This window comes from Crotalus tigris, unplaced genomic scaffold (genome assembly GCF_016545835.1).
Source record: "Crotalus tigris isolate CLP2741 ecotype Arizona unplaced genomic scaffold, ASM1654583v1 scf7180000019173.45859301935:6455823, whole genome shotgun sequence".
Taxonomy (NCBI): domain Eukaryota; kingdom Metazoa; phylum Chordata; class Lepidosauria; order Squamata; family Viperidae; genus Crotalus; species Crotalus tigris.
Genome location: NW_024097414.1, coordinates 792,659 through 805,668, shown reverse-complemented (window position 1 = coordinate 805,668; position 13,010 = coordinate 792,659). Strand labels below are relative to the sequence as shown.

Here is a 13,010-nt window from a genome sequence, read left to right as displayed (position 1 = left end):
TCTAAGACCGGACTAAACCTCACCGTCTCCTGTTGATTGGCCCAAGACTACTCAGCTGGCTTTCACAACTGAGGTAATACCGGAACTCACCGTCTCCTGGTGACTGGCCCAAGATCACCTCTCCGGCTTTCATGGCTAAGGCAGGACTTGAATTCGCAGTCTCCCATAACTGTAACCTTCGTCACACGTTGCTGCTTCCATTCAGTTTCTTTCCATCATTTTGAAAAATGCATAGGCTGATTCCACTCACTTTGAGATTACTCTTCTACCCTCAGATCCCAAATTTGGGATGGCCTGGGCTTCATTCGAGGGCCGAGCTAATTACACAATTGTTTCCATTGCAGGAACTGTGCATTATGTGAGTGACAGAGGAAAGACCAGCCAAGCATTGATTATCGAAACTTCAGTCCAAAAAATGTTGTTCATGGAAAGAGACGTCTTAGTAGTAATAACGGAGGCTCTCCTCTTATCCCTTCACAAAATGTCTCCTGAAGGAGAAGCAGAAGAACTTCTGAAGGTAGGAAGTAGACTGTGTGATATGTTACTCACCCAAAAAGTTAATTATTGGGGCTTCTAGCTAGTCTACAAGCTGCCTCGAGGACCCTGGAGCTCCACTGATTATACATACCTGGAATTGAAGAATCGAAATAATTTATGAGCACAGACCTTGAACCGCTTTTTAAAATTGTCAGCCCCTTTTATTTCAGTGCACATCGCTTATTTGGACCACGATCTTTGAAAGAGGACTAAACTCAATAACTTTGCGTGCTGAATGCTTTTTTGTTGCCAGGTCAAGTTGAGTGGAAAGATGAGTCATCCTGCTGATATCATTTTGATTGATCATAGCCTCCTTATCACTGCGACAGGTGAACCCCTTCTCAGGTAAGAAAATGATTGGGTCTTTTAGATAAGATCAGAGATAAGATAACCTTTATTGTCATTTTTTTTTACTGTGGGCACAACGGCACACATCAAAAATGAAATTTAGTTGCCCGCTCTCAGACTGAAACACATACATGACACCCACCTAAACATACTATGTACAACATATGTATAGACCCACACCCCTATATATACATAACAAATAAATATTAAATGCTGTCCATCTTGAATATATAATGGAAGGAGGTGCCTGGATCACCTTGAAGTATTCTGAATGCTGCATTAGATTTAAAAGCAAAGAGGTGCCTGTAAGAAGTCCTGGGAACTCACTACCGCTTTTTGCTTGCACAGCTAGGTAAAATATGGCTAATGTGGCTTGCTTAGTAGTTAACCAGAGTTTCTTTGAAACCATGACTTCTGCCTCAAATGCAATCTCCCTCCCTCTGTGAGGGAAATAGGCGGAACCTAAATATGAGGGATGGATGGATAGATACCGTATATTCCGGCGTATAGGGCGACCCGGCGTATAAGACGACCCCCGAGTTCGACGCCGGGTCGCAAGACGATCACGCCAAGTCGCAAGATGATCGATGCCGAGTCGCATATAAGACGACTTTCTAGGCATGCGACTTGGCATCGATTGTCTTATACGCCGGAAACTACGTTATTTCCGGCGTATAAGACGACTTTCTAGGCATGCGACTCGGCGTCGATCATCTTATACGCCGGAAATAACGTTATTTCCAGCGCATAAGATGATCGACGCCGAGTCACATGCCTAGAAAGTCGTCTTATACGCCGGAAATAACGTTATTTCCGGCGTATAAGACGACTTTCTAGGCATGCGACTTGGCATCGATTGTCTTATACGCCGGAAATAACGTCATTTCCGGCGCATAAGATGATCGACGCCGAGTCGAATGCCTAGAAAGTCGTCTTATACGCCAGAAACTACCTTATTTCCGGCGTATAAGACGACTCGGCGTATAAGACGCCCCCGAGTTCGGAGGCTGTTTCATCGCTCTCAAAAGTCGTCTTATACGCCGGAATATACAGTAAATAGAGATAGATAGATAGATAGATAGATAGATAGATAGATAGATAGATAGATAGATAGATAGATAGTCAGAAATTTGCTAATGAAACTGAATTGAACTGATTAATTGAATTGAATTGATACGTCCTTGTGGCCAGATAGAACTGGGGTGAGACATAATGCTGTGGCTTCACATAGGTTGTTCCTAGTGCATAGTTGTGTTACTTTTTCAGATAAGCATTTCTCAATCTTGAGGGATAAACAGGAAAAGAAACCAGTACTCAGATCCTACCTGCTTGGACTCTATAGCTTGATCATAAACCATTCTTTCCAGAGAGTCAATATGTAAATAGCTGCTATAGAAAAAGCATAACCTGGCAATTCATTTTCCTGTGACACAAACTTGCTGTATTGGCTTGGATAAAATTACTGTCCTATTGACTTTAAAGCCGGGGTCTTCAAACTTGGCCCTTTTATGACTTGTGGACTTCAATTCCCAGAATTCCTGGGAGTGCCTGGCTGAGGAATTCTGGGAGTTGAAGTCCACAAGTCATAAAAGGGCCAAGTTTGAAGACCCCTGCTTTAAAGTCACAGATCTGTTAGGAGCAGTGTTGAGAGAATAGACATGAAGAATTTTGTACAAGAAATATCTGTTTTAAATTAAAGGACTGATACCTTCACCTCCTGCTTCACATCTTGAGCCGTAGGCCAACTACTGGATGGGTATCGTTTAGCCATTGCTGTGATTATTTGTAGAGTAGTCTTAAGTGAATCAAAGGGTTTCTCACAGAGCCTGATACAAAACAAGAAGATGGCAAACTGCGAAGGCAAGGCAGAAAAGCAAATATGAGTAGCATCGGGTTTTGCAATAAAGCCTTTTGTTTTTTTTAAAGCATTGTCTCTTATTAAATATATTTCTTGTACCTTCTCTATAGGTTCTGGGATTTGGAACGGGGTGAGAATTACGTCCTTTCTCTGGATGAACAGCTAGGCTTTGAAATCGGAGAAAGTGTCCATTGTGTGTCATATTGCAATGCCAAAGGTACAAAAGATTGCGTTGCTTTGACCTTTAGCATCTCAATTACCCATTTTTTAAAAAAATCTCACTGATTTCAGAGGTAATTTATTCTACGGAAATTAGTCCCACTAACATTGATAAGGGGACAGCTTGAAGACAAAATATACACAGCCCAGAAAGCATTTATATGTAGAGGGAGATGCGTTGCGGAAGAATAACGTTTAAAGCACAGGTTTCCAGCTGATGAAATTAGCAAAGAGGGTCACATTGACTGTGCTGATCAAAGAAAAGAACGTAAGTCCCTTTGTTTCTACTTGGAAACCACTTCTGGACTTTATGCTTGAGGTAGGGAAAAAAAGTGATATCATGATTTTGGGTTTTTACCGATTAGACTGATTTGCCAATACAGAAATGGCTAGTGCATACTACTCTAGAAATGTAAAAAGTTGAGATTTGATTTTAATGTCTGATTTTACTGCAACAGAAAGTTGGAAGTCAGTACCTTTTGTTTCTTCCCCCCCTTTTCTTCACACCTTTTTTGTTTTCCCTTTTTCTACTGTTGTCCCCTACCTAATATTTGCTTTTGTATGTTCACATTTTTTGTTATAAATGAATAAAACTACATACAATTATAAGCAAGGGTTTCCAAACTTGTCAACTTTAAGACTTGGGAAGTTCAGCTGGCTGAGGAATTCTGGAGGTTGAAGTCCACAAGTCTTAAAGTTGCCAAGTTTGGAGAACCCTGGTTAAAGGAATAAACTTTTAACAAGTACCATGTGAATTAGAATGTTCCTTGCCTGTTTCTTGATAGATTCTCTTAACAGAGAAATAACAAGAGATTATTTCTCTCCCTTTCGCTCGTAAAATCTGGCCTTAGGTAGTAAAGTTGGAATGAGATGCTGTTTGCTTTAAACTGGTCCTTTGTCTTACATTGCCGTTAAGCGGGAAATGATTCTTATAAACAACATTTATACATTCCTGGAAGATAATGATTTTAGCCATTGGGAGTCAACCTTGCAGCTTTCCTGGTCATCTAAGATGTGTTGTTTTCTTGTGCTTCACCTCTCTTTTTATTTATTCATCCTGAGCTTTGATGAAAGGCTAGCAGGTTGGGCAGAAAGAGAGCGTGGGAGTGCGCTGCTGGTGGCATAATTAACCAGATCTAGTATGGTCCATTTGGCAGGTCTTCTAGCGGCTGGCACTGACAAAGGGCGAATAGCTATGTGGAGGAAAGTGCCGTTCTCCAGCCAGACCACCTGGTCCCTGGAAGGCAAGGACAGATGGAAACTTCAGACACCCACTGAGCTTGAGGGGAGCATCATTCAAATCGAGGTAAAATCACAGACAGAGTCGATCCTTCTCTTTGGCTTACTTAGATGCCACACCCAAGTGCCAAAAAGGTGCAGGTCCCCCATCAAGGATACCCAGAGGGAGCTTCTTTGCACAGGTGTGCACGCTAGAGACAAGAGGATGTTAGGACATATCACACAGAGCTAGCCTTCAACCTATGAACATCCGCTTAATTAGTGGACGTTCGAAGCATTCCCACGATCACATGATTAAAAGTCAGGCAACTTGGCAACTGGCATGTACTTAGGACGGTTGCAACGTCCCAGGGGTCACGTGATCCCCTTTTGCAACCTGAAAAGGCAATTGCCAGACCCTGGAGACGGAACTGTTGTAAATACACACGGATTGCCAAGTGCCCAAATTTTGATCCTGTCACTGTGCGGATGCTGCAATAGTTATAAGTGTGAGGACCGGTCATTAGTAATTTTTTTCAACCAAACAAATGGTTGTAAGTGGAGGGCTACCTGTACACCATTAAAATATATATACAGTAGATAGATAGATAGATAGATAGATAGATAGATAGATAGATAGATAGATAGATAGATAGATAGATAGATAGATTAGTAGATAGAGAGAGAGAGATTAGAAGATAAATAGATAGATAAATAGATAGATAGATAGATTAGTAGATAGATAGATTAGTAGATAGATAGAAAGATATAGAGAGATTAGAAGCTAGATAGAGAGATAGATTAGTAGATAGATAGATCGATTAGAAGATAAAAGATAGCTAGATAGATGATAAATAGAGAGATAGATAAAGAGATAGATAGAAAGATAGAGATGATAGAGATAATGATAGATATAGATATATAATTGCTTAATTCCCCAAATGTTATCCTCCCTCCAAGGTGCAGTGCAACATCACAGTAACTCAAGCAGAACATGAGAAGCGATACATTAGGAAGTCTAAGAAGTCATCAATATTTGTCTTTTTTTTTTAAAATGTTTTCTTTAAAGTGTCCAAGCCTCTAAACAAAATGCATTTTCTCACTAAAGCTGACTGGGGAATCCTACTGTATTTTTCTTCCTCCTGTTTCAAGTGGAGTTCAAAAAAGAATCTGCTGGCAGTGAACTTGACCAATTCAGTAGCCATCCTAAGAGAGCAAGCCATGGCTTCCCACTTCCACCAGCAAATGGCAGTGGTCCAGGTTTCCCCCAACTTGTTCAACATCACCAGCTTCAGCAGCAAAATGATGGATAACCTCCGTATCGATATGCACGTGAACGGGGTGTGGGCAACCAAGGTATTTTTCCATCAGATCAATGTACCCGCTGACTTGATTCGGGGGATGAGGATGAGAGACAGCTTTCTACTCCATAGAGCAGGATAGAAAAAAAATATAGCATCTGACAAGCTTGATTTTCAGGAGTTCCCTCTTAACGGGTATTAATGTGGGACCCCAAAAGATTTCCATGCTGTCTCTCCTATATGTGTCAAAGAATATGTATCCAGGGAAGCCACCATAAAAGAAAGGGGGCTGGAGCCTTTTGTATGACATGGTATAGAACAGGGGGTTGGAGTAGATCGGGGTCCCCCAACCTGTGGGTTGTGAAGAGTTTGCAACTGGGCTGCAGAAACAGCCAGCAAGTGCACATGCCTGCATTCTTACTTGTGCAAGCAGCAGGCGAGCACATGCTCCATTTAAATTGGAAGTTCCTTCCAACTCTGATAATGTTCTATGATGTTCTGTGTTCTAGGTAGTAAACAAGAACGATACCTTGTATAATAATATATAGCATATGATATAGAATGATATGTACACTGCCACTTGTTGAGATGGGCAGCTATAGAAATCAAAAAGTAAAAATAGCAATACCTAGAAACACAATTTGCCTGTGTGCCCAGCAAGGTAAAACAAAAACTATAATAATTGAAATTAATAGACTTAACTTCCCCAAAGCTGAATAAACGGCATTTAGCTTGCTAAATTTCTAGGAGATAAAGATTTTAAGTCCAGGCAGAGTTCTACAATTTTATACGGGATACAGCCAGGATTGTAGCATCAACTCCAGGAGCTGTTATTGTCCTTGAAAAATTCCTCTGGAAGATAATGCTTCTGAAAGCAAGGCTGCACACCATATGGAAATTACAATATATTGGCTGGCCCTAGAGGAGGAGTATAACATTTTGAGGTCTGGATTAGTTTGAAAAATGGATTTTTAGCGACCTTTTGGATTTCGCCTTTTAGGACGCTGTAGCATTCTGGAATGGAAAGCAAATTTCTATCTTTGAACTCTCGGCTGCCACTTTACGGAATTCAGGTATGTTGGATGAGTTTGAATGGAATATCTTGTGCTTACTAGGAAAAAATATAAAAGGTCAATAATTTGGATTTTTATCAAAAGAGGCAAGAAAAGTGAAAATAGGCATGTTTCTGCACTAAAATGTATTCCAAATGGACTGTGATTAATTGTGTGTGTGTGTATGTGTGTATACACACACACACATACGTACGTGTGTGTGTATGTATGTGTGTTTATGTGTGTATATATATATATATATATGTGTGAGCGCATGCATATATTATTTATTATATATTTAGAGAGTTTCATTTTTTAATATGCGCCAGTGTGTTCGCAGAAAAAAATGCCAATCAAGATTATCTTATCATATCTTAAAAGCAAAGATTACTAATATTTTATTTTATTTTTGTGGACAGCATTCAGGACTCGTATAATTTACAGCCTGTTTCGACGAAGCTCTTAGTTGTACAAATTAAAAAGATTAAGGCGGTGGTAAGAATGTTCCTTTGAATGATTCCAGGTTTTTTCCTCTGTGAATCCCCTGTGCTGGCGATGCATGAAGAGAACCTTTACACCGTTGAGCCGAATCGGGTGCAAGTTCGCACCTGGCAGGTAAGCAAGCAAGCCGGCATTCAAGGGTGGCGGTTACAGCCCCCTGCCTGAGGAAATGGCTTTGGACTTATGCCACTGTGTTTGTAGTTCGAACAAGACTGTTCTGCCCATATTGTCTGGCCAGTGAACAGTACAGGTGATCCTCAACTTACGATCGCAGCTGAACCCGAAATTTCCATTGCTAAGCAAGGCAGCTGTTAATCGAGTTTGCCCTATTTTATGACTTTTCTTGCCCCAGCTCTTAAGTGAATCACTGCAACTGTTAGTAACATGGTTGTTAAGTGAATCTGGCTTCCCCAGACAGCTGGGAAAATTACCCATGAAAATCAGATGACCCTAGGATGCGGCAACTGTCACAAATACGTGGGTTGCCAAGTGTCCAAATTTTTGTCACATGACTGAGGGGAATATTGCAATGGAGAGAAGTGTGAGGTCTGCCCTAAGGCTTTTTTTTTCCGGTTCCATCGTAGCTTTGAATATTTGCTAAATGAAAGTTGGAGGCTACTTATATCAGCAGGCTATTTCTGAATAGAATAGAGCTGGAAGGGACCTTGGAGGTCTTCTAGTCCAACCCCCTGCTCAAGCAGGAGAACCTATACCATCCCAGACAAATGACTGTCTAGTCTCTTCTTAAAAACCTCCAGTGATGGAGCGCCCACGATTTCTGGAGGCAAGCTGTTCCACCGGTTAATTGTCCTCACTATCAGGAAGTTTCTCCTTAATTCCAGGTTGCTTCTCTCCTTGGTCAGTTTCCACCCATTGTTTCTTGTCCTTCCCTCTGGTGCTTTGGAGAATAGCTTGAAACGCTCATCTTTGTGGCAGCCCCTCAAATATTGGAAGACTGCTATCCTGTCGCCCTATTCCCTAGTTCCTGGTGATCCGTCAGGTCAGGAAAAATTGCAAAAAGCTGCCAAGATCTTTGTCAGGATAGGACAAAGGACCACCAAGGCCTAGTTTAAGCCTTCTGCTTTCTTTTCTGCCAGGGCACCGTTAAGCAGCTGCTGTCCTTCTCCGAATCTGAAGGCAGTCCCTGCTTTCTGGACGTCTGCGGGAATTACTTGACGGTGGGGACCGACCTGTCTCACTTTAAAATCTTCGATCTTTCTCGCAGGTATATAGCTTCGTTATGAAGCTTTCCCTTTCTTTCTTTCTTTCTTTCTTTCTTTCTTTCTTTCTTTCTTTCTTTCTTTCTTTCCTTTCTTTCTCTCTCTCTCTTTTTCTCTTTTTCTTTTTCTCTTTCTTTTTTCTTTCTTTCTCTTTCTTTCTCGCTCTCTTTCTCTTTTTCTTTCTTTCTTTCTCTTTCATTCATTCTTTCTTTCTCTCTCTCTTTTTTCTTTCTTTCTCTCTCTCTTTCTTTCATTCTTTCTTTCTCTCTCTTCTTTCTTTCTTTCTCTTTCTCTCTTTTTCTTTCTCTCTTTCTCTTTTTCTTTTCTTTCTTTCTTTATCTCTCTTTTTATTTCTTTCTCTCTCTTTCTTTCTTTCTCTCTTTCTTTCTTTCTCTCTTTCTTTCTTTCTGTCTTTCCTTCTGTCTTTCTCTCTTTTTCTTTCTTTCTTTCTTTCTTTTTTCTTTCTGACAGTTGGAATGCCCTCTTTGATTGTCAGTTTTGTAGGGAAACAAAAACACAGGAGAATCCGTGTGACATGTTAAGTCTCTCGTCTTCCCACAGAGAGGCAAAGGTGCACTGCAATAGCAAGGCCTTGGCTGATCTAATTCCAGGCACTCTCGGGATCGCGTCGGTGAAGTGCAACGCAAGCGGCAACAGAGTGAGCCTTCTGCTGAGCAAGGTGAGTCTGAACAACTTCACCTTTCGCGGGAAAACCCGGAGAGTTTTGTTAATATCACTTTCTAATGCCTTGGCAAGACCACACCTGGAATATTGCATCCAATTTGGGTCTCTTTTATTTTAATTGTTACAGGCTGATGGCAGTCTTGACCCTAGGATTTGTTTCTACGACATTGAAATGGACACCATCACCCTGTTTGATTTTGAGTCAGGTCGACAAAGAGATGCTAAGGAAATCCTCTCCTTTGGACAAGAGACCGAAAAGTGAGGTTTTATTTCTTTCCGAGAAAGATATTGTGGAATATAGATGAGGGTGTGTGTTTTTTTTTTTAAAAAAGCATGCCTCCTTTTCAAATATTTACTCTCTTACATATCTAAATCTTACAAAGTTCTGGCTGGATTGTAACACAGGACAAGAGATGCTTGGTTTGGGTGCATTCAGCATCTTTCTTTTATACTGCAGAATCTAATACAGGTTGTTGTTGTTGTTAGTTGCGAAGTCGTGTCCGACCCATCATGACCCCATGGACAACGTTCCTCCAAGCCTTCCTGTCCTCTACCATCTTCTGGAGTCCATTTAAGCTCACGCCTCCTGCTTCAGGGACTCCATCCAGCCATCTCCTTCTCTGTCGTCCTCTTCTTCTGTTGCCCCCCATCTTTCCCAGCATCAGACTCTTCTCCAGTGAGTCCTTCCTTCTCATTAGGTGGCCAAAGTACCTGAGTTTCAACTTCAGGATCTGGCCTTCTAAAGAGCAGTCGGGGTTGATCTTCTCTAGGACTGACCGCTTTGATCGCCTTGCAGTCCAAGGGACTCGCAGGAGTCTTCTCCAGCACCAGAGTCTGAAGGCCTCCATTCTTTTGCCTTTCTTATGGTGCAACTTTCACATCCATACATTGCAACTGGGAAAACCACGGCCTTGACTAATACAGGCAGTCTGCTACTTATAGTCCTTTGTTTAGTGCAGGGGTTCCCAACCAATCCACACACAAATTAAACTTACTCTGCAACAGTTCTTGCTTTTCTCTTACTTGCTTAGTCATTTAGTAAATGAACTGCATCCTTAAAATGGCTTGGCAGACTATTCCGAGCACCAATTTGTTTTTTTTTTTTAAAAAAAAAAAATGTAATTTCTTAATGTGAAATGAAAGATCCAGCAGAGGTCACTGTGAAATAAAAAAGGTTTATCCTAACGGATTCAAAGAAAACATGAACATCTTGGAATAGTTTTTAATGGAATGTACGCCTAGAATATTTCCCTCTGCCAGACACAAACCCATAGGAATCCTTATGTGATATTGGTTATTTTGTTAGCATTAATTTGTAATCTCAAAAAGTGTTTCCTTTTATTGACCTGTTCTTTTTGGGGGGAGGGGGGGTGAAGAAGAGATTCTCTCTTTTTCTCTTCTAGTGGAAAATGAATTTTGGCAATGGTTCCGTTGCTTAATTTGATGCTATCGGCTTTGAAACATGGGCACAGTTTTCCTGATCTTTGCAAGCCACCCTTAGAGGGCACAAAATGGGGGCAAGGCAGCCGGAGGCCAGCTGGTCCTTGCAGGACCATGGAAAGCTCCACCTTACAATCATCTCTCTGGTTAAACATGGACAGAGCCCTTTTATCCCTCTCTAGGGCCAGATGTCTTCTCTCAGACTCCCGAGATAGCAGCCTTCCAGTATCTGAGGGGCCGCCACAAAGAAGAGGGGGGGTCAAGTTATTCTCCAAAGCACCAGAAGGCAGGAGAAGAAACTGACCAAAGAGAGAAGCAACCTGGAATTAAGGAGAAAGTTCCTAACAGTGAGGACAATTAACCAGTGGAACAGCTTGCCTCCAGAAATCGTGGGCGCTCCATCACTGGAGGTTTTTAAAAAGAGAGTGGACAGTCCCTTGTCTGAGATGGCATAGGTTCGCCTGCTTGAGCAGAGGGCTGGACTAGAAGACCTCCAAGGTCCCTTTCAGTTCTAGTCTAGTCTAGTCTAGTCTAGTCTAGTCTATTTTATTCCATTCCATTCCATTCTATTCTATTCTATTCCATTCTGTATTTCTATTCTATTCTGTAATTCTATTCTATTCTATTCTATTTTGTATTTCTATTCTATTCTATTCTATTCTAATTCTATTCTATTATCTAATTCTATTCTATATTCCAATATTTATTCTATTCTATTCTATTCTATTCTGTATTTCTATTCTATTCTATTTTCCAGCATTTATTCTATTCTATTCTATTCTATTCTAGTTTGGCTTTTATGCCCAAGGCAGGAGTAGAACTCACCATCTCCTGGTGATTGGCTCAAACTCACCCAGCCGGCTTTCAGACCTAAGGTGGGATTAGAACTCACCGTCTCCTGGTTTCTAGCCTGATACAGAAAGCAAAAGTTATCCCAAGTGAAAGCAAATATCTCCCCCCCCCAGCAGAATGGCAGGCCCCAAAACAAAAGCACATGATTATATATATGCAAGGAAGACAATAAGGATTTGGGGGACCTGGCATGAAGGTTATTGATTAGGTTTACCCATATTGATTGTTGTTGCCTCCATAGGAAAAACGCCTCTGTCTATCCAATGCTATGTAACCGAATCCCTGCCAGTCACTTCTGGGATCAGAACGAACCAAGGCTGTTTGTGTGTGAAGCAGTTCTTGACCCTAATCAGCAATCATTGGATAAGAAGCAAGAATCGTCAGAAAATGCCGTATGTTTTTTTCTCTTACCTTCCTTTGAGGTTTTGATCGTTTAGCTCAGGGGTAGGTGACCTTGGCTCTTTTATGGCTCGTGGACCAACTCCCAGAATTCCTGAGCCAGCATGGGGGGGACTATGGCCCCTTCATGACTCGTGGACTTCAACTCCCAGAATTCCTGAGCTAGCATGGCTCAGCTTGGAAACCTCTCTTTCCCCTCAGCATGGCTGGCTCAGGAATTCTGGGAGTTGAAGTCCATGATTCATAAAAGAGCCAAGGTCGCCTACCCCTGGTTTAGCTGGTTATTTTGACATTGTACTCAGCTGTTCTTCAGTGAGAGTGTCCAGTTGGCTGTCGTAGGATCCTAATGATATTCAAGATCATTTAGGACATTCTTCTTCTTCAAAAAAAAGCTGATTTTCACAAAAATCTTGTAGCAGACATCGTTTAAAATTTGATTGTGGGGAGTATAATAGGACATAGGAACTTTTTATAGGTCACACGTTATATATACATTGGCCAGGATTCCTCCTGTTATTCCTGAGTGTGTTTTTCAGGCTCTGCAAAAGTAATAATTCCTCTGTGCTTGAATGGAATGCGTCCCCTGATTGGCTGTCAATGCTTCCGTTGTAACTTTGTCCGCTAAGCAAATGGCTGTGAGTCGAGGACTCTGTGTGGAGGAAATTCAGATTGAATTTTCCCAAGGATTTCTCCATCGAATGGCAGAGGCCGCGATTCCTAAGTGGCAGAGCTGCCCAGTTTTGCCTTGTAGAACTTTGCATCCTGTGGTCTATCAAAGGAGAGGAAGCCCTTAGCTCAGTCATCTGCAACAGGGGCGCCTTCGGTTTCTTAACTGCAACCCCTGCCAGGTGAAAACGAAAAATAAAAACCAAAATATGGCACTGTGAAGCCCAAATCCTCCTCCGTTTTCCCTTCCAGATGGATGTGCTGATAGTATCTTTCTTCAGCACCGAAGAGCATGGCCTTCTGCTCCAAGACAGTTTTCCGTTGCCATCCACCTACCAGTCTCTCCTGGGCATGGAGGTGCCACACTATTACTTTGCCAAAAAGGTGAGTGGCCAGAAGGTTTTTTTTTTCTTTTCCTAAAGCAGACATGTCAAACACAAGGTGTGGGGGCCGGATTCAGCCCGCGAAGTGGTTTCATGTGGCCCACGAAGCCATCCTGGAAACAGTGAGGGAACGGCCCCCACTGCCTTGGCCCTGGCCCAGGCCGGCTGGGAGCCAAGGTACAATTTTGTGGTTGCCATCTATGCTGAAATGCATTCAGTCTTAGCTCCTTAAGCCCCCCTCCGCATGGCCTGAGAGGAACAGTGAGGCTCCTCCAATGGACCATGCCTTGGCGCTTGCCCTAGTCCCACCCCCTTCTGCCAGAGACCCTCAG

General features: G+C 42.0%; 1 protein-coding gene across 1 annotated transcript in view; it reads left to right on the top strand.

Annotated features, from left to right (window-relative positions):
• The window catches only part of IFT140 (intraflagellar transport 140), a 62,184-nt gene that overhangs the window by 5,637 nt on the left and 43,537 nt on the right, over nucleotides 1-13,010 (top strand). The window contains exons 6-17 of the mRNA XM_039360720.1: nucleotides 345-517; nucleotides 791-882; nucleotides 2,854-2,960; nucleotides 4,120-4,268; nucleotides 5,333-5,536; nucleotides 6,482-6,554; nucleotides 7,057-7,148; nucleotides 8,132-8,259; nucleotides 8,816-8,933; nucleotides 9,066-9,196; nucleotides 11,472-11,622; nucleotides 12,548-12,679. Coding sequence (XP_039216654.1) covers nucleotides 345-517; nucleotides 791-882; nucleotides 2,854-2,960; nucleotides 4,120-4,268; nucleotides 5,333-5,536; nucleotides 6,482-6,554; nucleotides 7,057-7,148; nucleotides 8,132-8,259; nucleotides 8,816-8,933; nucleotides 9,066-9,196; nucleotides 11,472-11,622; nucleotides 12,548-12,679 — 1,550 coding nt within the window. The remainder of the gene's footprint in view (nucleotides 1-344; nucleotides 518-790; nucleotides 883-2,853; nucleotides 2,961-4,119; nucleotides 4,269-5,332; nucleotides 5,537-6,481; nucleotides 6,555-7,056; nucleotides 7,149-8,131; nucleotides 8,260-8,815; nucleotides 8,934-9,065; nucleotides 9,197-11,471; nucleotides 11,623-12,547; nucleotides 12,680-13,010) is intronic.